The sequence below is a fragment of the Ischnura elegans genome, chromosome 12, assembly GCF_921293095.1.
Source record: "Ischnura elegans chromosome 12, ioIscEleg1.1, whole genome shotgun sequence".
In the NCBI taxonomy this organism is placed as follows: domain Eukaryota; kingdom Metazoa; phylum Arthropoda; class Insecta; order Odonata; family Coenagrionidae; genus Ischnura; species Ischnura elegans.
The window spans coordinates 59,849,490-59,876,781 of NC_060257.1; the positions used below are offsets into that span (position 1 = coordinate 59,849,490).

The 27,292-nt window shown below is 36.4% G+C and overlaps 1 protein-coding gene across 3 annotated transcripts in view; it reads right to left on the bottom strand.

Annotated features, from left to right (window-relative positions):
* LOC124169686 (protein quiver) overlaps positions 1 to 27,292 on the bottom strand; it is a 168,031-nt gene that overhangs the window by 130,457 nt on the left and 10,282 nt on the right. Inside the window, exon 2 of one of the 3 annotated variants that reach the window (XM_046548361.1) lies at positions 12,811 to 13,604. The exons of the other annotated variants lie outside the window; for them this stretch is intronic. Coding sequence (XP_046404317.1) covers positions 12,811 to 12,835 — 25 coding nt within the window. The 5' untranslated portion in view covers positions 12,836 to 13,604. The remainder of the gene's footprint in view (positions 1 to 12,810; positions 13,605 to 27,292) is intronic. 3 annotated transcript variants of the gene reach the window in all.

Sequence of the window (27,292 nt, forward strand, 5' to 3'; positions counted from 1 at the left end):
AATAGGATTGCATACTCGGCAGGACGTACAACCACATAAGTTGTATGACGTGACATAAACTGTCACGAGAAAACGACGCAAAGGATGCGTTGGACACAACCGAAAGTAAAACTACGTCGTTTGGGAGCATGATATGCACCTATTTACTAACTTTGGTCGCAATCTGTACAGCCGTATGGAAACACAAGGTGGACAAACAAACAGACATCCTCTTTTCTTATATATTAAAAAAAACAGACTCATGAAGCCTAAATAGTTGGAATCTTCTTATTTATTTTCCATCCTTTTTAAATTTAATAAAAACTTAATATACAATCTCCTTCATCCCCACTACGAGCTGAGGAACCGTCGCTATGGAACCACAGAGCCGGCGCCGCCGGTGGAAAAGAGTAAAGGAAGGATGGACGAAATATGACGCAATATCAATCAACAGTCAAACTCCGAGATCGATAAAAAAAAATACACAAATCATCTCCTCCCTTTAATATGAAACGTTAATTGATGAGAATATCCACTAATCACAACCATCAAGGTCCGTAAGCCGTCAAAAATGACTATTTAGAAAGTTTTCTGAAATATCTGAAGCAAAATATTTGTCAGAGCACGAAAGAAAGGATTTAAATCCTCAGATCCACCAAGTAAAACGCAGTTAACACAACTAAACAAGGTTAAATTCGGTGTCAATAAATAAGTCAACATGATCTATCGGTATTGTGCTCAGGCTTTTTTTAAAATGCCATGAAAAAAACCTACGCTAAATTTTTGGAGGAGATAAATAAGAGGACGCAAAAATTAATTTAAATAAGCTGTTTAGCTTGGAATGAGGCCATGGGAAGAGTTATTAAAAAAATCAACTGGTTGAGGAAACGAAAAAGACTTAAACGATGGAAAGCTAAAATAAGTGTACGAGAAGATTATAAAATATTTACAAATATGCAGCTGTAATTAAAGGAAATGGAGTTAAAGAAAGAAAGAAAAAAAAAGGGAGACTAAAATGAGAAGTAAAAACAAACGGATAGGGTTAGAAAATTGATAAAAATAACAGGTGGGCTTAAAATTACAAGGGAGAAGTTTGAACTTCCGTTGCGATGTTCTGATAAATATAAAGTATATTATACGTTGATATAACATAAATATATATGTTATATATTATATATATGTTATATATTTATGTTATATCAACGTATAATATACTTTTGCTGTACTCTGCTGCTGCTGCTGTTTTCCCAGATGATGGAATGAAAAATTTTTGTAGCTCATTTAATAACAGTTTTTTACTACATTTTATCATAATGCAGCGATTGAATAATTTATATGACCACTACTTACAGTTTATTATGTTTCTTTCTTTATTTTTCCTCTTAATATGTCACGCACAAAAATTATGAACTTCCGTGTTCTTTTTTTGCCATGGTAACTAAGGAGTAACTAACCCTCATGTTGATGGAACGAATGCATCAAATAGGGTGGTTTCCTATTATTTTTTATTGCCTAAATCAAAAGATTATTACTCCTGGAGTAAGTATTTCACGCTTTTAAATTTTTAAATGACGGTATCTATTTTTCACCATCATATGAAAAGAGAAAATTTCCAAGCGCGTGAAAACGCGACAGCTAAGTTTGAATGCTGGGAAAAGCGCGTGTGACGTCATTCTGGTTCCGGCTGCCGCTGTGTGAGGCCACCTTGTTGCGAGGTTATGAGCGCCTCTAAGATGCAGGTTGTCGGCAGGTACAGGATACTCTGCTAGCAAATAGCGCTTGGCTTAAATAAGGGTTATAAAACCCTATTAAATGAAGGAAATTTTCCGACCATAGGCAATTTTAATAGGTGATTATTAAGAAATGCTTCCCTGAGCTCTGTACCTCATGCATGCATTGATAATCTAAGACGATGTAAAACTCCCGACTACTCGCACAGCATCTAGGTCCCTGTGACGTCACGTGGAGTGGCATCGCATGGGCGCCAATCTGGCCTTTTTTCAAATGAGGTTAAAATTGACCTTTCACTTTCGTATAAAATGGAATTTCTAAAACAAAGTAATTTGTATATTATGAATACACTAATGGTGGGTAACGAATCGCAATCAATGAATGCCTTTCGTTTTCTTTGATGAAGGAAACTACCCTATAGTATGCAGAAAAGTTTCTCGGGTTTTCCACCGGTTGATGTCGTCCATGTCTCTCGACGTTTCGAGCAGCGACTTGCTGATCATCCTCAGGGGATCTTCCGAATGAGTTCCCTACTATTGAGTACCCTATCGTATTCCCTAACACTTCCTGAAGTACTGCAGGTTCCTCCAAAAACACCCTGCATAAAAGCGGAAAGATGTAAGGCATGTAAGGAGAGAATGTGGAAAGAAGGAAGAAGTTCGCAGGACGGTGTAGGAATGAAGGGGGAAGGGCCAAAAGGGTTTCAACAGTAGTAGTCGGTGTGCGGATGTATGAATTCCGTGCGATGGTATGGGGTTGACTCCGGGGACGGAGGGAGGCGCGGTCGATATGGTAGCCGTGGATTGTTGGCAAGGCTGCGAGGGAGAGAAGGCGGACCAGTCCAGGGGCAAGAGGGTGGGAGGGAGGGACCCTCTTTTAAAGGGGAATTCGATCCTTTAAGGAAGTTGCGACGGGAAAGGAAGGAAATGATAATTCTCTCGGAAGTTTCAAAACGTTCTCTTGTACAGTGTACTCCACGGATTCCTTTTTACTTTTAAATAGAGTAAACATCTGTGCGAAAAATCCACAGAGGAAAAATCATTCGCCTTGACCGGGATTCGAACCCGGATTCCTCGATTTCCGGCCGAGTGCTTTAGCCAGTTAAGCTACCGAGGATTCATTTTCCCCTGTGGAAATTACGGGTGACTCCGTAAAAGTTATCACCGTGGCTAGTCCCGGTATACTTAAATAAGAGTAAATAATATCCAGAATTCCATGAATACACTATTAATCACAGGCCATATGATAAAGAGTACAAGTTGTTATATTGGATTGAATATAAATTATAAGTTATAACATTTGATAAATAATAATTCTGCCTGAACTGGTTCAGTTAAATAATAAAATGACGGTAAGGTACATTTGAGTTTGTTAGATATGGGAAAAAAAGTTTTTTTTTCATAGACGCTTTTAAACGTGGAATACAAACTCGTTTTTAACTTTTACAACATTTTTTTCACCATTTAATACTTTGATTTCATCAAAAATTTACCTGGAATGGCATGGAATTTTCCTTAAGTTATATTATTCCCGAAAAGATATACAATAATGCATAATCATTTCCAAGGATAAATTATAGCGTGAAAATATTTAAATATAAAATTTGCCATTGCTTGGAAAGTTTTTCTCAAGAAGATATACGGTTTACTTAAAATCACATGCCAAACACCTACAACTTGGGGACTCACAATTAAGAAACTAAGGAAGGAATTGTGGAGATAAACCAAGCTTCGACATTAGCCTTCTCTCTACGAAAGGCGCCTAAGGGACAACTGCTTAACGTCCCATTCGACGGATGGTGTGTTGAGCATGAAATACCCTTCTCAAAGCCGTCAAACTGGAATCGGGCAATCTCTGAAAAATCTCTGCTACCGCCAGAATTTGAACTCGAGCCAACAGGGTGCGAAGACAACATTGCAGACACCACAGCAACACGATCCATTACTTTTTAATTAATTTTTTTATAAATGGGGAACCCGGGGCGGTAAGGGGTAAGCGATGTAAGGGTGGTGCGAAAAAACTCAAGTCACAAATTTCGTGTCGCTATAGCGCAGAAAAGTTGCAATACGTTAGTGCAAGACAAACCAAAAAAGAATTATTAAAATCGGACGTCATCTTCCGATCCCACAAAGCACCTGAAACAATGACAAAAATGAAAGAAATTGTTTTTTCTTTCGTTTGAAAAAAAAAATTAAATAAAATGAATATATTTTAACACTACAGCAAAAAATGATTGCAAATACTATAGGTTATTATTATTATATACATATTTACGGTTTTAAACAGTTATTTCCGATCGCACAAGATCATTAAAAATGTATAAATTTTGCAATTTAGCCGATTTTTAAGAGTTGTGTAATAAGTACTTTAACCGTATAAACTGTTTAAATTACTTAAACCGTATAAATTGTTTAAAACCGTAAATATGTGTATATTAAAAGTAACCTGTACTATTTGTCATCATTTTTTGCTATAGCGTTAAAAATATTAATTTCATTTCATTTTTTACAACGAAAAAAAAAACAACTTTTTCATTTTTGTCATTTTTTCAGGTGCTTTGCGGGATCGGAAGATGACGTCCGATTTTAATAATTCTTCTTTTTTTTTGTTTTTCTTGTCCTAACGTATCACAACTTTCCCGTACTATAGCGACACGAAATTGGTGACTTGAGTTTTTTCGCACCACCCTAATGTATAAGTGCGAAAAAAGCGGCAATAACTATAACTAGTCCACATTGGTGTTGCTTAACTTATAAGCCACACATATCTGGACTAGACATAGTTATTGCTGCTTGCGCAGAACTTTTTTACGCCCTTAAAAAATCGCTTATCTCGTTCTGCCCCAGGTACCTCTATATTTTTTCATTTTTTATTTTAATAGATCATTGATTTTTCATTTGTTTTCTATATTTATAATTTAAATTATTTTTAAAATTTGTTTTATGCACCATTTTTCGATTATCATTTTTTCATTGTTCAGCTATGGAGAGAACACAAATAAGAAGTACGAAACTCACAAGCAGGAGGAAAGACCGTCCACAAAGGGTTCCTCTTTACTGAAGGGTTCGTCACTGCTACTCGTGACCCCTGTGAAGTTTCCAGGGAGAGCCTTAATGGATGCGTGCCCCTTCATGCCACGTTTCCTTCTCCACCGGATCACCCCCTAATTAATCCTCCGCTTCCTACCCCTAAGTGCCTACCTCTTTTGGGCAGGGGAAACTCAACACTGTCTCCCGTCCATACAGCAAACAATAAGACTACGCAACGTCGAGTTTGCCCAAACCAGACACAGCGGCTTCGCCATAGCCCGAATGAAAATATACTTGACCTTGCCGACGATACTATCAGTGGCGGATGAAAGGGGGCTATGGCCCACCATTGAGTCGAAATCCACACTAGATAAAATCGAAATTTTTCGAGGTTGCTACTTTGTACTAAAGTATTTAGTCATCTTCTCGGGATACCGCGCGGGTTAGAATATTTAAGAGCGCCGACGTTTCGGGTACCGACTCGCTACCCATTCTCACGGCTACACTGAGAATGGGTAGCGAGTCGGTACCCGAAACGTCGGCGCTCTTAAATATTCTAACCCGCGCGGTATCCCGAGAAGATTTTTCTAAAGTTGTTCGCCGGGAAAGTGTAAAATCATATATATTTAGTCATATTTTCCGATATTATTGCCATTAAGGCATTTGTATTTATTCAAAGTCCTGAAAGTCTCCGCCACAGTCAGGATTTGAAACCGGGCTCACGGGATGCGAAGCCATCATTCTAAACACCGCACCACCAAGAACCATTCATTTTTCGTTTATTTTCTTTCGTTTTCTTAAAATTTATTGATTTTTAAATGCAGGAAATTTTCTAGATTTTTCACACGGTTCAATTATATCAATCTCATCACCTTTACAGGAAATAAGATGGGATACACTATTGGAAAATTGTTTAATGTCAGAAGTGGCAATATGCCGAGTGGATGTGATAAATATAAATATAATTTAAGGTATGAGTCATTTTTAGTAACAAACAGAGCAAGGTTAACATTATATAAACGTTGTTTTCTTTACATGGGGCCAAAGTTATTTCATTTACTGCCCGCTAAAATTAAAAAAAATAAATCATCAGATAAAATGTTAAGACTTGCCAAAGACTAGCTTTTCTCAAAAGAAATAATTGAACGTTTACTTTGATGTTATTTCTTTAAAACAGTCACGTATTATTTATTGCATTATTATTTTCTTTTATTGGCATACATTTTGTTATTTGATGGTGGCTCAATTCTGGTCCTAGGACCTAGAAGACTGTCTAAAGCTTATTACCTTTGTTATCTTGTTATTTAGCTGTGAAATCAAAATGCAGGAGTAAATAAAATTATTATCATTATATATTTCTCTACTTAAAAGTATTGAAATACGCTCTGAATTTAGGGTCTTTTTTACACACTTTTGGTATGTTACAAACAAGAGGCAGTTCCAGAGAAGGGCTTGGGATGGGTATAACCCCTCCCTTGGATATCCTATTTAAACTAGATGGAATGGATATTTTGTCTGGACCCCCACAACTGCGCTGGGAGGTTACCCCCCACTTAGGCCCCTCCTTGTCCCTATCCAGAATCCGCCACTAGATACCATGATCGTTTTAGCACCCTCAACAGGGATGGTTGCGATAAAATTATGGGAATTTACCCAACACTAAAAGATCTGGCAAGTAACACCGGGGCTATGCCAATCCATACTCCTTATTGGAGAACCTTTTCCTAGACTCGAGAGAGGACCTCTCAGTGTGAACAGAAGCCAAATTCGAACGGTAGTAGGTAGAACGGTATCTTATATTGTAATAAGACATCTCCAATATCCGGTAATCTCTGAAGGTCCCCGCCACCGTCAGGATTTGAAACCGGGCTCACGGGATGCGAAGCCAACATTCTAGCCACCACACCACCAAGAACCATTCATTTTTCGTTTATTTTCTTTCGTTTTCTTTAAATTTACTAATTTTTAAATGCAGGCAGTTTTCTAGATTTTTCACAGAGTTCAATTATATCAATCTCATCACCTTTACAGGAAATAAGATGGGATACAGTACAGGAAAAATATGCCCTAAAGCCAATATAGAGGGCAGAAATTCACACATACAAGTGGGAACACCCCCAAAATACGATAGAAAAGTTACATGTCGAAACATCGGCTTCATTAGAAAGCACCAAATAATAAGCCTGCTAAATCATTATTACACTCTAAATACCTGGAGAGTCAATGATATCATCCCTTTATCCAGGATAGTCTTATATCATAAATTACCTACCAGCCTTTATTTTCCCAGCTTAACCTAGCAACGCAAGCTAAGGTCTCAGACTGGCTTGATAAATATAAATGCGAGGAGAAATTCTAATATCCATGGTATATAAATTATAGATAGTTGCAGATAGCATAGGTATATGCTATCATCTGTGCGTCTTAATATTTCATAGTATGAAGAAGAGACTCACACGAATTTCATGTGTCTCTTTTTCGTTGTGCCTTTTACACTGTCTTACCCAACCTGGGTTATATTTGTGGTAAATAACTCATCGAGGAATATCAACAAGTGTACAATTTGTTTAATTTCCCTCGGAAAAAGCTCTCCATTCAGACAAAATGGGTAATCCGATAATTTTCTGAAAAAAATACGTTTTCAAGGTCTCGAGTATTGAAAAAAATGCTTCTTTCACTGCCAAAATAGCGACGTTTGGCGCTAAAATATATTTTTTTACGGAGTGTATGCAAATACGTTTTCAGTCGCATGAACAAAGCGATGGGTCACGAATTTTATGCCCTACGGATTCGATCAAGATTGCTGAATATGGAATTTCAAAGAAAAAATGTGTACCTGTTGGTATCCTTATTAGCTCGTAAGAGGAGCAAATTTGCTTTAATTATTCTCTGACGTAGGCACACCTATCTTTGGGTGTGAGGGTAAAATTACGTCCGTGTAGACATAATACCAACAAAAGTTCTCTCAGCATGCTTCATGACACAAAATCGACTAAAAAAACCAATAAATTTTCTTTATATATATCGTCGGTTTGCTTAAAATTTTATATAATTTGATTTGATTTTGTTGATTGTCACTGGTTTCTAATATATACCTCGAAGAAAGATGCTAGATGACTATTTCCAGACCTATTTTTTTAAATGTTGACGACGCAAAGCTATTGAAATAACAACATTTTCGAAATTTACTAGCCTTTCTGTACGTTGAAAAAATTTTACAGGCTATATCAGATTTAAATATAAGGATTTCAATCGTAATATATGTTGAAAACTCAGGAGAAAAATGACTACTTTTCAAAATATTAATAAATATATTGTGATAAGATACGAATGATAATCACCACCGTATGCATATAGTTGTAACAGTGACGAGTAACCAATGATGTTTAATCTTTGCCGTGAAACAACACATGGATACTTTTCTACTTTTTATTTTTTTCCGTGCTCTTACATCTTGGTCAAGAATTTGATCTTGCATGATGTAAAATTAGCATAGTAATAATAAATTGAATATGCATATTTCCAGTATTGTTTATATATATATTGTCAGCGTTTTCACTTACTCAATCTTATAAGTTGAAAATATATTTTAAAATAAAGTGTAAAGTAGTATACTATAGATTTGTGTCCCAACGAGTCAATTTTCAATTGGACGATCTTTTAGAAAACTTAAATACTATGAAATCAACTAAGAACCAATTCACATTCATCCTTTGAACCTGAGACCTAAAAGATCGATTTTAATTTAAAGAAGTACACACATATCTTATTGGCACCACTACTGGACGTATTTAAAGAATACTCTTCAATCATATTACTATTTCAGTCACACGGCCCAATGAATTTCAAGTATACCAGTGTATATGTGTGTTATAAATAATATGCTTTAGAAGTCATGTACACCGAAGTAGACTATTCATCCATAAACACTGCAATAAAATAAGAACTGAGTAAAGTAAGAACTGAATAAAATCAAAATATGAAAGTAGTGTCCGGTTCTGATTCGATGTATTTTCTTTATTAAAAATTAGACATTTAATTATTTAGGCACTATCTAACACTTATATCACAAATTAAAACTATGAACGACAAATAGTAAACAGTTTGAATTAATTTCATCGCTATTTACACTAACGTAAAGGTAAATTTAACTGTGCAAGATCCTAGTGTCACACAGGTAGCTAAATGTAAACAATTTAATTGCAAAGAGGTTGATTGTATAACAATTAATACTTAACTTTAAAAAATTCACCGTTTTAGGAACATGCTATGAAAATTAAACTTCATAAATTACAACTAGATTTCACATCTTCATCTGAAGTGACTATTAGATGCTATAGAACAGAGAGAGATATTAATAGTCCAAAAATGCTTTAGAGAAGATTTAAATTTTATCCGAAATTTATTAAGAAGGTGATTTATCGTTTTATTTTAATGTAAAGGAATACAGAAGTTTACGACAGACACATCATATTCAGCAAGACAATGTGGCTAATAGATGGAGAGGAAAAGTAAAACACAAGCTATAACATCACCATCTCGTTCTCATATTTCCAATCGTGCATTCAGGACAGTAGGAGAAATGAGAGAAAAAACACGATCACCAGCAACCAATCAGTCAGTCAGTCAAACCACCAAACAAACACGCAGCGACAAGCGGGGGTATATTTAAAAGTGATCAGCGGTGATGATGCAGGCACTAGATTCCGCAAAAGGCGACAAGGAACTGTGAGGTGCACACAAAAAATTCTACGAACAGCAACCTTTTAATTTTTTTAAAGGTGGAAGTTAACAAGGAGCCCAGTAAAAAACGTAGACGGAAATAAAAAGGAGTGAAAAAGAATATAAAAAAGGTGAGAAGAAAGACAAGACAAATCGAAAGAGAGAGAAAAAAGATACTTTCTTTTTTTTTTAAGAATGCAATGTAAAAAAGTGGTGCAGCTAAATAGGTGTAACAAACTTTTTTGTCTTTCCGAAAGTAAAAAAATAATAAATTTAATAATATAATATATAAATGTGAGCAGCTTTATGTGCGGAAAAGCGCAATCCATAAAAATCGTAAAACTGCGAAAAAATGAATTTTGATATCGGGGAGGCAATGGCGGTGGTTAGTGGAGGTATGTGAAATGAAGGTGAGAGGTCAGAGGTAGGGAAGTCTATTGGTTCGTGTCGCTAGTTGCTCGAATATTCCGATGGAGGATAGTGGAAGATAAGTGTAAACGCGATGAGCAAAGTAAATAGATCGGTCGAGAAATACTTTGAATCTCATCATTGGTGGATCATAGAGCTACATAACTTCTTTGCTCTATTCGACCTTTAAAATATTATATGATCTGAGTTCAGACTGTTTTAAGCCAAGTTGGTTTCTACCCTGAATTTTGTGTTATTTATTAATACCTAAGGACCATAAATGGAAGATATTCCTAATCATCCCAAGAAAATGAGCTATTCATCCCTAGAGCCGGAAAAATTAGCCCCTAAACTGAGAGGAAAAGTAGTAAAGATATATCGGAAAATTTGATGCAGGAGTATAAATGTATTTATTATGTTTATCCTTGATACATTGATCAAAGTATCATGACCATCGATGGGAAAATTTTATTGCCACGCATTTAAGGTGAGAATAGAGAAGCCCTGACGAGTCTCCACTGGAAGGAAAAGACGCTCTGTGACTGCAAATCAAGACCCGTTGAAATCCAAAATGTTGCTTTAACAAAGACTTTTGCTTTTCTTAATTAGTCACTCAAAGCCTCAAGTAATTTCATGAGTATCCAAAAACTTTTATTTTTAAATAAGGCTTCATAAATGTATAATAACGTCTTCGCGAGCTCTCATATGAATATGTAAAATGTAAAAATTATTGGCAATTTCGTCAACAAGAGCAAAATGGACGACGTAACGTAGGGCAGTCGTCTTTTCAGCATAAACTGAATTCAAATAATATATTTTATAATACGTTCAATGTAGCCTTCATTATATTAAAGTAAATGCATTATATTTATAAGCAGTTAGTGTACAAGATAAAACCTATTTTTTTCTGGAATATTTATATTATATATTCGATGAACAACCATCGGGTGTACGAAAACATACATTCTTACGTTTCGCCCATAGCTTCGTAGAGTACAAATTAAAAAAAACGATTAATAAACATTTATTTGAGCTTTAATGATGATCAAGTCAAAATTTTGACTCAAGTCACGTGATTTTGGAAAAAAATCCCAGAAAAATCTTAGTTTTTTGGATAAAAGTCTCAGAATACCAAAAATGCCGCGCTACAAAAATATGTAGAGGAAAATCTTATATCTGTACCTCATTTCATCTGAAAAGGGGAGAACATCGCTTTAAATACTTGCCATACTAGTTTAAAATAGGGCACTAGATTTGATCACGTGTCGTGGGGAAGAAATGTCTTTTAGGCATTGCAGTCGCTACAAGCAGATTGTTACAAATCCCACGATTGTTACGAAGGCCGTTTTAGGCTTCACTGAACAAAACCCGAAGCTAAAACCGCCCTCCGACTTCGAATGACTTTTCCTGGTCCTTCAGCGAGGAAGTTTCGAAGCTTATAAGTTTGAAGGACATCTTCCAGCTCTTATTTTCATCCAAAAATCCACTAGGGACTAATGGGAAGCAGTTTTCGCAGAAAGTTTAATGCCGATTTTGACGGCAGAGGAATCCGTCATTATACGGGGCGAACGATTGGGCAAAGTCTATCAACACGAATGGGATGCAGAGATTAAAGAACGAAGAGAGTTACTGTCTGAGCTGTCGTAACTTCACACCCACCAACTTATTTATTTTGATCAACTATGAACTCTACTGCAAGTAATCCGAGCTTATGCTATATACTTTATGTCTGTAAATTCCTAAAGTGCTTAAACTTGCATAGAATTGAGTAATTTTAATGGCAGATGGATGAGAAAAGTTTCTCGAATTATAAATATAAAATATTATCCATCTTCTAGCCATCGGTGACTGTTTAAAATATTTCATCTACAGACAGAATACGCTTTTTCTTATGACAATGAAAAATCATTTACACCGAGTTAATTTGCCAACAATTGATTTTATTCCCTTAATGTTCTCACGCCCCTCAATCCATATTCTCATTATTTAATCTTCATCCGACTTTTCTTTGACTTTGTTCTCCTTAGAACTGGGGAGTGAGATTAAAAAAGTGAGTTTGTAGTCAGTCACGCGCGTACGTATTACATGGTTCAGATGGTTCAGAAAAATGTTGCCTACATAGTAGGAATAAGCAATTCAGTAAAAGCAGTGATATTTTCCATCACATTTTTACATTAATTTAGAGTTTGTAGCTACCCAAAGATTTATGCGGCGGAATAGCTCAAAAGTTTTTAATCACCAATTGTCCTTGGTGAAAAATTTCCCTGAAAGTTTTAAGATTTCTTTATATTAAAAATTCTTGGTGATTTACAAATTAGTTCCACTTTTCCACATAATACACAATAAATATTTTAACTAAATTAAACGAGAGCTTTGAGCGAGTATCACCTATTGCGTCACCTCGCCCATTTTGAAATCAATTGTTTCAGGCAACTATAATCGCGCATTTCAGTCCAACGTTAATTATTTAAAGTCCTTAAAAATCCAGCGTATTGAATAAAATGCGGAAATGGCTGAATACCACAGAAAAACCGTTTCCATGGTAATTGCAAAGTGCACCCCAAAATAACGTTAGCGTTGCCATAGCTAAGAAACTAAGGAGTTATGACTCCACGTTTATGGACAAAAAATGCCTAAAATTGCCTCCCCTATCACCTCCTGAAGAACTGAAAATTCCTCCTGAAGCACATTTTGTCACGCCTGTATCGCTTGAACTTGCTCGTAATTCTTCCACATTCCTCCAGTTAGCAAGGCAACTCACGACCAACCTCTCCTCCCTACCTTCGAGTTCCCACCTCCTTCAGACTCCACTCGTAATAATAATAATACCGCACACCGCCTCACCCAAACTACCCCTCAAATTATCATTGTCTCTTTCATTTCAAACAACCCCCTTTTTCAATGAATGTAATCAATGTTGCAGACGGCCCCGTTCACTCACCTGGAACAGAGAATATCCAGCTCATATTTGAAGGCCGTGGTGGGATGGGAGCTCAGGTCCCACCCCTAACTTCTCCACCCCCACCCCACCCTCCTCACCTCCGCAACAATGAGACAACGAGAGCAACAATGGCGATGATGGCGGTCGTCGTGGTGGCGAGCAAAAATATCTCACTTCTTTTGTTTCCCGTGCCCTTTTGTTTCTTGCGAACCCTGTCCGAGTGATTTTTAACGTGTTTTCTTCTCTTCCTACACAGAATGGTGCACAGAACAAAAAACACGTTGGCACATTATTTTCTCGTTCTTTCCCTGTTTATTTTTTTTAGTTTTACCTCTGTAAAAATCCTCGAATATCTGAGTATCAAAAAGGGAATGATATGTGCCCGTTCGACTAAGAGTCGGTCAGGGCTTTGATGATCTTCTTCCTTTTTAAAGTTTTTTTTTGACAAATCTTTTCCTCAATCGTTTTTTTAAATGAGTCACTGCACTTTTATGAAGTTTTGCTTCCCTATTCTCCCACTATACTTTCCACAATCACGCGTGAACGCATTTACAGAGGTCAGAGTACATGTGATAGGGCCCCTGACGGACTCCAATATCCAGGGCCGGCGATATAAGTCTCCGCCCCAAGAACACCTTCCCCAGTCCGATTGTCGGAGTTCCCGGCCCTTCCCAAAGGCTCGCGTTCGTCTACCTTTAGCCTCCGTTCGTCGACACAAGCACAGATTTCTCTGTCGCAGCTTCCAAGGGCCTCTTCACACTCAGACCGATTCTGCTGCTCGTTCTTCGCCTCGGCTAACAGTGGGTGTGGGTGGGCAAACGTTTTCGCAAGCGGTGGACACAGATGGCGCACATGAAATTGGGACGAGAAGGTGAGTGAGAATAGGAATGTTAAGGAGGTATTTTTTTAGGGGTAGGAATTGGCGGAAGGAATCACATTATCTTGGAGGAGCAAAAAAATACAAATACGAAAAAAATAATGGGAACGACGATTTAAGAAAAAACATAGTTGGGCCGAGTACCTAAGGAGATGCGGTATTAATAAATCAAAACTAGTTATCCAAGTTTAAAAAATCATTTTTCGGTAAATTATTGGTAAAAGTTTGAAATCAGGTTGATATTCAAACGAAATGAGATTCATATTTAACACTCTTTGTTCACTCCTTCTGGCGCTGTCAGTTCACATTGAATGTGAAAAACTATAGTTTGATGCTTCTAACACAATTTGAAATTTTGGAGGGGCCTACTTCGAGTGTAAGCATAGGTGCATAAATTTTCCTCACAGAATGTTGCACATTAAATTGCTTCTGCAGATATTTCCATAAAATATCTGTTCCCAAATTCTTACAATAGGATCGATCAAAGTTTATCTATGAGATTTTAGGATCATTTTTGATACATGGAAACACGCTAATCTAAAAATTCATCGGAATAAGCCTCACGAAATTAATTCCGATTTTTCTCGTCAATCTCTACAGGTGACTTCATGCTTTATTGGCTATTTAACCCTAGTAGTGCAACATATATTTCTGACTTAATCGCGTAAGGGGATTCTATTAGACTCATATAACTTCTTTTCATTTAAAATATTTAGCAGTGAAAAATGTTAGCTTTCACGTCAACAAGTATTTGTTGAACAATAAAAAAGCGTTTTTCATGAAAATTATTATTTTTACTAAACAAAAAGTTTTAAGTTGCATATAAATTTCAATATAATTGACCATTGAGTCTAGTAGGCTTTTTTTAACTTATTAACTTTGTTTACACGGCATAAAAATACAAAGTATCTCTCGTCAAACGTTCTTTGTGTTTATTTAAAGGAAATTGTCACTATAATCCAAATATTTGTTAATCACTCAGTACTTTTAAATTTAATGCAATCAATTCATTTTCTTCTGTTCACTACAAACAGGCCTACAGTCTATTATATGAGAAAATTGTTATTTAATTCTACTTTTAGCTGCTGGATACATGAAAAATCACTTCTTTTTTTTATTTTATTTTTTGAAAAATTTTCCGCGGCAAAATGAAAAATGGCAATTGTGTCGGTCGTTGATGACCTTGCATTGAGCGAGGTTGTATTTGTGATTTATAAGACCTTCTGCAAGGCTAAGGGTGAATATTCGCCTCGTATTGAGCTTATTTTAATCCCGATCCGGATTGAGCGACATTTTTTTACAAATTTTGGAAAAATGCAGGGCTTAAATCATCATCAAGATAACTGCCCCAAAAAAACCGATAATAGCAACCGCAATCCCAGGTATTCGGCCCGAATACTTCCGTGAAGGTTCAGTTAGACCGCAAATTTAACCGGCTAAACTTCTGTAATAAGGAACTAGCATTTTCATTTGAGACCTGAACATTTGTTTTTATAACAGGAGCAGTGATTTATTACACAACCATATTCCAAAACCAAATGACAAACAGTGAAAAAAAGAGTTAAGTTTGAGCAATAATTTGTGCTCAAACTTGGAAATACTGCTACCAAAAGCATTTAACTTCCTCAAGGATTTTTTACGAAAAACATATCTTATCACTCATCAATGATTTATTCAATGGTATTCATCATTTATTTTAAAAAATTTCCAGCATCAGATTAATCTGCAGGGACAAGTTTTATATACTTCTCACCTAAGACACATCTTCAATATTATTTCAGGCTATGACGACCCAAGCTATATGGTGAGTTTTCCATTTAGTTGATTAAAAATTCTTGTTACGGTGGATTTCCGAATATATACATTTCGAGAATGTTTGCTTGAAAAAGATACAAAAAATAATCAAGATAAGCAAATAAATGCTTTGTAAAAAGTTACAATTGAATCAGCATCCAAAATATTGGACATTTAAAAATCAGGAGAAATAAGCGAGACAGAGATTGTGTAGTTGCTGTGTCGATGATCAATTCGAGGAAAAACAAGAGAGGAAAAAAATGGCACCTCTCAAAATCCGATTCAGAAACTAGGCTCGTAGAATCGCCTTTGAGGACACATCTACCACAGTTCAAAATTGAAAGATTTTCCTGAGAAATCAGGGCAAAGGTACACACAGAGGCAATAGGGTCTCAGGGTAAGCAAAGCCACAATGACAGCCGATGCGAATTGTCAACCGAACCCTCACGGACGTTCGGATTAAGCTTAAGGATTTGCTAACATTAAAACTGCACTCTAATCAAAATGGACACTGAAAAAAGAGACCTCCATTTAAAATATAACTATGTAAAACTAAAAAAATGTTAAGTCTAGTGGAGATAATGAGGACAGAATGGGAATTGTATATTGAAAAAACATGGATTAAAAAAATGAGGACGGTTCGAGAGATAGCGAACGTTGCAGATTCCTCTTTGCCATGGGCGGAGGTTTGGTTGGAGGTTGGAGAAAAGGTAGGCACGAAGAGATGGTGAATTTTTTATGCATTCAAACGGCAGGAAGAAATAAGGATACATATTTTTTTGACGAAGGATTGGATAAATTTTGGATGCAACGGACAATGATTTGCACACAAAATAAGACGAACAGACAATGTGAATGGATGCATGACCAATAAGGTTTAGGATTGAAGAGATATTTTAGTCTATTCAGAGACGCACATGAGCTCCCTTGGAAACATCCTAAAGGCAATGAAAAATAAGGAAATTGAAATATTTGAGATGTTTGTCAATAATAAAATGCACTAGATAGAGCAAAGCAATGTATAAAGTGAGGGCCTATAATTTTTTGTCGTAAATTTTGATTCCAAAACAAATTATGAACATATTATCTCGTGGCTTTTTAATGTTTTGGAGTAAGATTCCTAACCATGCATATTTGAATGACTATGCTAATGTGGCCCATAAGAATCAGAATTGTTTATGCAAAGGAAGTTAAAGAGTCTAATCAAACAGAAGTTAAAAAAGTATGATAGGCATACGAGAAAAACTCCTTATGAATAAGAGTTATTGTATTACATAAAATAATTATAACAACGATTTATAATCTTAAATTACAGTTTTAAATTTTCTAAGATAGATTTCAATTATTTAAATCGCTGAATATGACTCGGATATTATATTTCTGATCGACAATTCTGTTAATAAAAACAGCCATTTAATGGTCAAAAAATGGGAATTTTTTATTTTTAATTCAATTTTTAAGGGTATTTTTCATTCACCAATGATTATTCGGTTATAAAATACTTTTAAAATATATAAGAATTCTATTTGAATCCCGTAGTAATAAACTTAAGTATAGTTTCGGTTTTGAAGAGTAACTATCTTTTCTTTTATTCGGTTTCTTAATCGAATTATGGAATAAAATCCAAAGTTAACTTGCTTTTCTAAATATTGTGACATTTAACGACCATTACTTAAGTCTAAAAGCTAACGTAGCTTTCTTATTTTCATTTTTTTTCAGAATAAATTTGGCCTAGCTTATCAGAAAACGGTATAGCTAGGACTCTACTTTTATACAAATACCGTCACCGTCTTTGATGCAGTAAGGCTGGTTTCTTTTCAAAAATATTTGGTTGACAGCTATAGATAAACCTCATGGGTACCCAATCACAATAATAGGAGAACTTTCATTGCTGGCATCATTTATGATATTCATAGTGCTATGTTTCCGAGTGAGGTCCTTTGATGACATCAAAATTTTCTTTTTCTTGTTCTAGGGGGTTTTGGTGATGAAAAACGGAAAATTTCGGGAGCTCATAGTGCATAGCGGAGGTGAGGACTGGTGGAGAAGTGTTTGAAGAATAGAGGCGAGTGGGAGGGTCGACTCACACCCATAGCAACGCATGAACAAAGACAACAATAAAACAACAATGAGATGAGACATCGACAGTTATACACCGAGGCAAAAAAATAATAATTAATTAAAAAGACACGAAAGCGAGCACATATTTCATTTTTTTTGCTTGAATAAAAAAAATACTGGCAACTTAATGCTATTGATGAGCGTGTCACAGTTCAAGTTTGAGCTGGTGTATCGTTTGGATATTAGTATCCCTTCCTTTCTCCATTGCAGTATTTTTTTAATAAATAGGCTGCCTGAGTAGTCTGATAGGTAACGTTACCGAGTCAAAATAGACCCTCCCAAGTCGCAATGAAGTATCGTTTGGAAAATCTTGGTTAAAATTAGGAGAATTTAATTCGTACTTGTGATTTTTACCATTAATACTAAAGGGTTTTGTTTCGCCCAATTACGACAATATATGAGGACCCTAGAAGTCAATGGGTAGGAGTGCAATTTTTATAATTTTAGGGATAATTACAGATAACGGTGGGATGCACAATATTGCTGTAGCAAAGGGATACAAGTGAATCAATGATAAGTACATACATATATACTCATCGATGCACTTGTATCACTTACTTACAACAATATTGCTTACCACACCAACCATTATCTGCACTAAATATCCAAAATTACTTAAATTGCACTTGTAACCCTAGGTTTCGACGGTCCTTATATGTCTGAACCAGTTTTCACTTTGGCTACTACAATCCGAGTAGAAACCAGATATAAAAAACAGACCTATAAAACCGAATCACGTTGTCGGTGAATGTTTTTAATGCATAAAACAGCGTAAGAAATATTTTTTGACCAGACAACATAAAATTTTGCAGCTCCATATCACAGTAGAACTTTTTATTTGAAAAAATGACGCTGACTTAAATTTCTATCCATTTTTTCTGAGCCAAAGTATTAAGTTAATTTTAATGAACCAGAAATAACAGTGGTCACAAGCACAAATTTAGCTTATGTAATTCAAGGTCAACGTAGGACTATTCGGCAACGGGTTTACACGCTTCATTAATAAACATTACCACAGAATCTAAAGTCTCACCAGACTAATATTAAAATGTTTATTAAAATAGGTTACGTGGAATTTTCTTCAAATAATTAATTCTGCATTTGGATTATACGTTTTTACAAAATTACAGAAAACTTCCATATTTTTCAGGGGTCCTATTTTCGATCTCTCGGCGTTAAAATATGTTTGTTAGGTTGTTTGCTATACAAGCCTAGGGCGCTTAAATGAATAACTAGGCGGTCTACATTAACACTAATTGTAGATTTAATCATAAGGAAAACAATATTCTCATTCATCGCGGAACGAAAGATTCCCATTCGTGGCAAACAAAATCATGTCAGACCTTATTTGTTGGTATGAGAAACAAAAAATGGAGAAAAATACACTTCAAAAAATACAATATACGGGCACCCTTTATCAAATTCAGGACAAAAACATGAAAAATCTTTGAGAGTACACGAAATGACTGCTTCAAGTAAAATCGCTGTTAATGTAACCATGCCATTTTTCATGCAAGCACATTTGCAAAAGGTAAACTTTTAACAAGTTTAAAAGTGAAAAAATTGAATCATTAATGTGCATCAAAAATCGAGGGAAAAAGGTTTTGTGGCAGGTTGTAGCATGCTTACCGTGCCTTGGTATTCGATTAACAAGGTATGAAAAAGTCTCAAAAAATATTATCATTCTCAAGTGTATCAAAAAATCCCAAAAATATCATCAATCTCAAAAAAACTTTCATTCATGTTTTCTTTAGGGGTTCATTTTATAAAAATATACATTCTTCTTAGTGGCATGACTTTTTTACGACAAGTGAGGTTACTCTATCAGGTCATTAAAGATCATTTTAAGACTTGATTTAAAAACAAAATTAGTCCGCGGGACATTAGTTATTATACCTACAAATCGTGTAAAAACAATTGCATGTTTGAAAAAATTATTTAACTAAAACTTAAAAGTAAATTTAGTTTGTTTTAGAAATTTTTAACTTCAATAGCAATTAAATAGCGTTAAAATATTTCAATATGGTTTGTTGAAAATATAATATGCGTTCTCTAATGAAAAAATGAATTATTGGAATTATCAGCGAAAAAAGTTTCGTAAATACAAAAACATGTCTGAAATTTTTCATTTAAGCGATGGCAACGCGGAGAAAATAGGAACGTTGGATTCAATTCATGGCAACACTGAATTGGGGGTAAAATTCCTACGCTGAGTTCCAGAGGAATGACAAATTCCTAGAAAGTCGTTCAGGCTTACAATTCTCATCTATATAAAGAGTAACGGTCATTATATAACGTATATATTATTCACGATGTAGATCGATCGAAAATAATGTCTCAAAGTAACATGACTTTAAAGAGAAAGAATATACCTCAGTTGTTACAACAGAAAACAATGACTGAAGTAGCAAATGATTCGTTTTTCATGGATAAGTATTGAAAATCGCGCCAACTGAATTTATTTAAAAGTGTATAGCGAACAACCAGACAAACAGCCACATTTTGTTGTGTTCAAGAACGAGAAACGTTTCAGAGAAGGGATCGAGTCAATAGCTGAGCATCTTAAAATAGCAAAAGTTTTTAACAATGCATTTTCTGTTAAGATTAGTTTATTTTCGAAAGTATCCATTATGGTAAATACGAGGGCGGCTTTTTTTCAACCTCCAGCTTCTCATTAAAAACACCATACAGGCGACAGGCGAGCATTGCGCAGGTAGGGCAATTGCGCGTCCTCCTTAAAGGCCGTATCACACTAGCGACTGCGACCGCCGCTGCGACCGCGACTGCGGCTGCGGCTGCGACTACACCCCATCACACATTGCGGCCGACGCCACGATCGCGCATGCGCACGTATGAACGTTTCTGCTTGTGGCTTGTTTGTTTACGAAAGCCCAAAGAATAGATAGAGAGCAGCAATTGTTGAAAATGTTCCTAAAATATGTTAAAACGTACTTCATTTTCATTCACCTGTGTACTCGGGTGCAATATCCAATATACTGGGCTTCCATCTTCACTTTAAAAATCCGAAATTATCTCAGCGTTATCTTATAACCTTCTTGAACTTCCCTCGCTACGGTAACCAAAACAAACAAACACGTCTGCCGCAAGCGCGCGAGATTGCAATGGAGCTCTCTGATTGGCTGCGACTGCGACTGCGACTCTGAAGAATAGCCGGTCGGCTATTCTTCGGAGTCGCAGTCGCAGCGTCGACTGCCTCGCTCTGATTGGTCGACGGGCCAGTCGCAGTCGCGGTCGCAGCCGCAGCGCCGGCCGCAGTCGCTAGTGTGATACGGCCTTAAGGCCGTATCACACTAGCGACTGCGACCGCCGCTGCGACCGCGACTGCGGCTGCGGCTGCGACTACACCCCATCACACATTGCGGCCGACGCCACGATCGCGCATGCGCACGTATGAACGTTTCTGCTTGTGGCTTGTTTGTTTACGAAAGCCCAAAGAATAGATAGAGAGCAGCAATTGTTGAAAATGTTCCTAAAATATGTTAAAACGTACTTCATTTTCATTCACCTGTGTACTCGGGTGCAATATCCAATATAGTGGGCTTCCATCTTCACTTTAAAAATCCGAAATTATCTCAGCGTTATCTTATAACCTTCTTGAACTTCCCTCGCTACGGTAACCAAAACAAACAAACACGTCTGCCGCCAGCGCGCGAGATTGAAATGGAGCTCTCTGATTGGCTGCGACTGCGACTGCGACTCTGAAGAATAGCCGGTCGGCTATTCTTCGGAGTCGCAGTCGCAGCGTCGACTGCCTCGCTCTGATTGGTCGACGGGCCAGTCGCAGTCGCGGTCGCAGCCGCAGCGCCGGCCGCAGTCGCTAGTGTGATACGGCCTTTACACCACGCTCAAGTCATTTCTTAACGTAAGTTGTTAGTTTAAGGTTATTAGCAATCTCATTCACTGCACTGCCTCAATTGATTCTCCCGCCAAGGGTGCACTGCGGAGAGACAGCCAGAAAACTCGCCCAATGGCTTTAGCATCGGCATGTATTGACCTTTATGCCGATAAAAGAGAGTTTATTTTTAATGCACTCTGGCTAGAGTATGAAACCGTGTGAAATATTACGTCCATTACAATTCAAAACAAAAGAATATACATGCTGACTTCTGGAAGTGTTCTGATCCATGTCAATGCCCGTCATCTCAGCGCTGTTGCAGTCCAACTGCTCCTTGAACAATGGGACATTTTCTATCACCCGCCATGCTATGTCGACAGAGTGCCGTGTGACTTCCATTTTTACAATTAAATGAAGAAGTGGCTGGAAATGGAAGCGTTTTCAAATGAGCTTCAGGACAAAGGCAAAATTCGCAGGAAGTCATTGGCGGAAACATCCTAAGAAGAATGTATAGTAAAGCTTGTCCACGGACACGACCGATTTCTCAATCGCCGAATCAATAATGTCGAAAGGAAACCACAAGTGAGCCCAATATTTAACAATGAAATAATTTTTTATCAATCATTTCGTCTTCTGTTCATGACCCATCAGAGGTTGAAAAAAACGGCCCTCGTATATATCCTACTGTAGGACAGAATAATGAAAGGCAAAAGAATAAATTGACACAATATATAACCGTGATTTCATCATCTATCACGATAATTATATAGCGAAGAATTTAATATGAAGCATTACTGAGTGTGAAGGATCTACTTTACGTTGAGCAAAGAGGTTCAGTATTGACTGTCGCGAAGCCTGAGCCATGGAACTAGATTACAATAACTCACTTGAAAATATGACCGAAAAATGTATGAAAATTGAAAAAAAATCAAATAAACAAGTGATTGGTGTTGAGAAAACGAAGTAACACGAGAACAAAAGAAACCTTGAGGTAAATTTAAATTTCATTCCAACAAAGATCTTACGAGAAATATATTTTATACTAGTTTTTGCGAGTTGTTACGTTAGATCACAACTCCATACTCCAAAATTCGCTATCTAGTAATTATTATCACAATGCAAAGGCCCTTGTGTACAGTGCTGCTTTTGAGTGAGATATTAAAAATACTGCGGTAATTTCTGTAATAAAATTTAGCAAAGTTGTCGAGATTAAGTGGAAGCCTAAACTTTCTCTTTCACAGTTTTGAAACGGCTAAGTTATCGAATGAAAATTAAAAAGTGAATTGCTTGTTAGCACTTTTTGGGAATGGCACATAAGTTCGGATAATAAAATTTAACTTGATATCTTAGGATTGTGTTTTCGCACCAAGATTCTAATGCGGACCATTGAAGGAACGCTTTTTGCGATAACTTACTATTAATATTTTTACCTCGACATTTCATCAGCCAAAAATCCCTAATCTTATTACCATTATAACAATGGCAAAGATCAATGTGGCACTAAATTCCAAATAATGAAAGTAATCGACTACTTTATTGACTGAAAGCTGAAAGTAGTATAATGTTGTATTCGTTCGAAAATAGTTTCACCTCGGGAGGGTTTATTTTGGCTAAAAAAAACATCCGAATGACGTTCGGCATGGTGAAAATTCCGCGCTTCAAAGGAGAAGGGAGTCATATCCTCACGAAAACGTTTTACACCCAACTCACACTTACATTCACACACTTAACATTCTCACAGGCACAACACACAGACAAACCACAAGCACTTAGTCCAAATATGTAGGTCTTGGCCTCGCAAACTGTAGGCGATTTATCATGTGTCGCGCATACAACCTTGCCTCGTGTTCCTTTGTATCCTCGCTTGTTCAAACCAAACTGTGGAATCGTACAGGATGTAGGGGTATGTCAATTAAGAGCTCCACAATATTTCTTTGTGTGCATCATACTTTGAAAGCTTTGATAACTATCGGAATTCTGGGAGAGGAATGTGTTCCCGAAACGATTCGGTATTTCAACATAACAGTAAAACCATAAAACATTTTACAACAGTCCTGTACCGAAGGAGTCTTATAGAAACATGCTCACAAACTACTAAGTTGAAAGCATAGTAGGTTAACATCACCATTTTAGTAAACTAATCATTCTATCATTTGTTAGTTCTATTGTTAGCGATAAAAAACTTAATGGATAGCCATATAAATTACAAGAAGAAATAAAAGAGAGATTAATGTATGTTTTGGAAAAAAAACAGTCTTGGTGACGGTCGTACATTTTAAAAGAATGCAGTTTTCAATTACAATAAAATTAAAAATAAACACTATTATGAGATGCTTTTTATAGAATCTTATGGCGATAGTAATTTTAGATTTAAGTGGGTGAAAATAGAAAAATATAGTTCAACACAATTAGCTTAATATTTATGAGAAGTGAATGTTCGACCTAAGGCAATATCAATAAATTTAATATACCGATAAAAACTGCTGGGAGAGTTGCAAGTCAAAATGCCGGAGTAATATGAAGATATGCCACTAATATAATATTTTGGAAGTGAAAAATCCTATGTGTGAAAGAGAACTTATGTTTTTTTTGAGGAATGTGGATCATAAAACTCAAACTGTAATTTTCGTTGAGGAAATATTGAAGTAAAAGGTACGGAGACTATATTATGTTGTACAAGTCACCATATTTAGCGTCGATGAAAAAAAATTTATTAATGTATATTCCAAACCATATTTAGTAATAATTAAGTATTTTAAACACAATAAACTTGAAAGCGATATATATAAAAAAAATTAAGAAAACTTTCACCAAAGTTTTTCGACTTAAATAACGAAGCAAATGTTGTTGAAACATCGCTTCGTCTTCAATGAATGAAAATAATAACTCTCATGAAATACATAATGTGCTTCGGGTTCATTTTAAAATTAAACGGAATAGATATAAAAATTTAGTGAACATTAAGGCTTGGGAAACTGGTCCACGGATTTTGCATTCCCGAACTCCTTATGGATGCACTCAGTAAAATGGAAAAACATTTTGATCTAGCGCTTATAATTGTCTTCACAGCTTTGAATGCGGTCAGGGAATTGGCCCTGTAAAATATTTCATGACTAAAGCACAATAAGGATATTAAAAAACTTGTAGCAAACGAATGTAAGTTAATCATGTCATAGCAAAGTATGAACGGTTATTGTCACCTGTCATTGATCATCACACCTGCTGATTTTTTTTTCTTTTGTGAAAATTGGAAAAATTCGATAAATTGACTTTTGGACAAAAAATAAATTGATTAAAAATTTATTCGAATCTTCTTCGCCAACAATAATATAAACACCCTATCTATTATTTTGGCCTCAACTAATTTTTCTATTAAAGTTATTCACAGCATAAATTGAGTCTCTCAAAGCAATTGTGCGAAAATACGGTATACTTGTGACCAATTGAAACTAAATTCAATAAAAATTAAGAGTGAAATAATGGATTACCTATATTTATCATTGTGAACCTTAATCGTGAAAATATTGTTTGAAACTACGTGCCTAAAAGTATTTGTGATAAAATTATGAGGGAATGACAAACACTCCATCAGTAGATATTGTGTGAGCTGAAGGTGCTTAGTTAAAACAATGGAATGTGAATTTAAAGTGTGAAAGTGGATTATTCTAGATATACCGGCGGTAAAACAGAGCGTAATTCAGTGTCAAATAACGTACGTTCTTTCTGCGACTATTCAGATGTTACACATACATTCTTAGAAGAATAAACGATCATTGAAAGCCTAGTATGACCCCTTAAAAAACTAAAGCCTTAGAATGAATTGGTAATGCTATAGATATATGTAGAACAATTTTAGTCCATACATTGCATGTAGTCGGAAATATCGAAATAAAAATGCAGCATTATGTAAGTGACAATCATCGCACACTTGTTTCCGTCCTGCAATAAACCCGTTTCTATCACTGCATAACTTTTACCACTGTTAAGTCACTTGAGCTGTACTTTGCGGTAATATTCGCGGAATGCACCTTTGAAAATATTGTCATGCCTCACAAATGTGATAATTTAACATGTCCATTAATGGACAAAGTACACGATAATATGACCGCAACTCACAATCTGCTTTTAATATTTGCAACACGGTAAAATACTGACAGGGATCTAGTATATAAACCCTGAAAATTTCAATTGATGCCCTAATTTGTAAGCGAGTAAGGGGGCTTCCCATTAATACGTGAGGTAATTTTGGACCTCCCGTCCCCCCACCGGGAGATTTCGTGATATTTAGCCTGCCCCCTCCCTATAATCTCACCTGAGATTGTTCAAAAATGCGTAAATTTCAGTGTAAATACGTTTATTTATGCTTCATTGCGTTTTATTAATTAAAATAACAATTTAAAAAATTAATTTTCCCTAAGATTAGTTAATACTTGTATTTAAGACTACTAGGATCTAAGTCTATAATTACCGAGGAGATTGTAAATATCTGGAGACGTAGTTTCCGAGTTTTTTGCGTGGTCAAAGTTTAGCCGTCTTAGTTTGACAATTTTTGGACTCAAGTCTCCGACTGATATTTTAAGGTAGCTAAGTTTTGCTTTGAAAATGAATTACATTAAGAGAAACATGCTGCCACAAACATTAGTATTTCGCCGGTGACTGTCATAGGATTTTTGTCATCATTCACGATACTTCTATATTAAAGTATAAACACTGTGTCTATTAGCCACTTTACTGGTGGGGATATCCTTGAAAATGTATATTATTACTGTATTTGCTAATTTACGTTGGCTAAAACAGATTTCAATACCAGTATAAGTGCAGGTAAATGACTAGTTTACTCTGGTAAAATTTTATTTTCAGCTGAGCTGGTAGAAGAACGTAACCGTGGTGATTGATAATAATTTTCCCTGGGAAAAGATGTTTGAGTCATAACTTCGCGAATCCTACCAATGAAGTAAGAAAATAAGGTGTACGTTTTGCGTTCCATAGTTTATCGTATTAGCGAGTTATGACCAAATATTTCACCAAATAGTAAGCATTGACCCTTATGGGATTGTCAATGCTTTGGCCAGAGTGGGCGTGGCTTGTCCTACCCAAGCACCCCCATTCAGTGGCGGATACAGGGGGGGGGCGCAAGGGGCGCGCGCCCCCCCTTGTGGGCACGCCCGCATTGCCATACAATTAATAACCACAATTATAACTTTTTTACATCATGAGATGGCATTGTCTTGTATATCTGTGTAATAAATTTAACTAAAAATTTCTTAAACTCTGCATGTGAATTGATTATTTTTTATTAGGATAAGAGTAAAGGTAACTCATGATATCTTTTGCGCCCCCCTCCCCCCTCGAGTTTTTTGTTTTTGTATCCGCTACTGTCCCCATACCGGCCACACTTCGCTTCACGCTCGAAACCAGTGGTGCCCCCTCCAGATATTTACAACCTCCTTGATAATCACCGTTCAAACATCACAAAAATATAGAGTGATACTTGCCAGGACCCACACCCCTTTCATTCTCGTGAGATTGGGTGAGAATAGGACCCCCCCCTCCCCCGAAACGCCTCGCGTAATTAATGGATGGCCCCAAATATGCAACGAAAGAAAAGACAAAATAGCGCTTGAGTCAAATGAGAGTGATGAATATCGCTCCCATTTGACTACAGCGCGCGTCAAGTCGGTCAAAATCGCCTCGAGATGATCGTCAACTGTCAGCAGCGGAGTCGACAGTATGTCACGGACGTGGGGGTGGAGGGAGGGGAAGAATAGTAGTGGTAGGGAGGGTGATAAGAGGGGAAAGCAGTGGAGGGGAGGGATACCCCGTTGACGTCACGA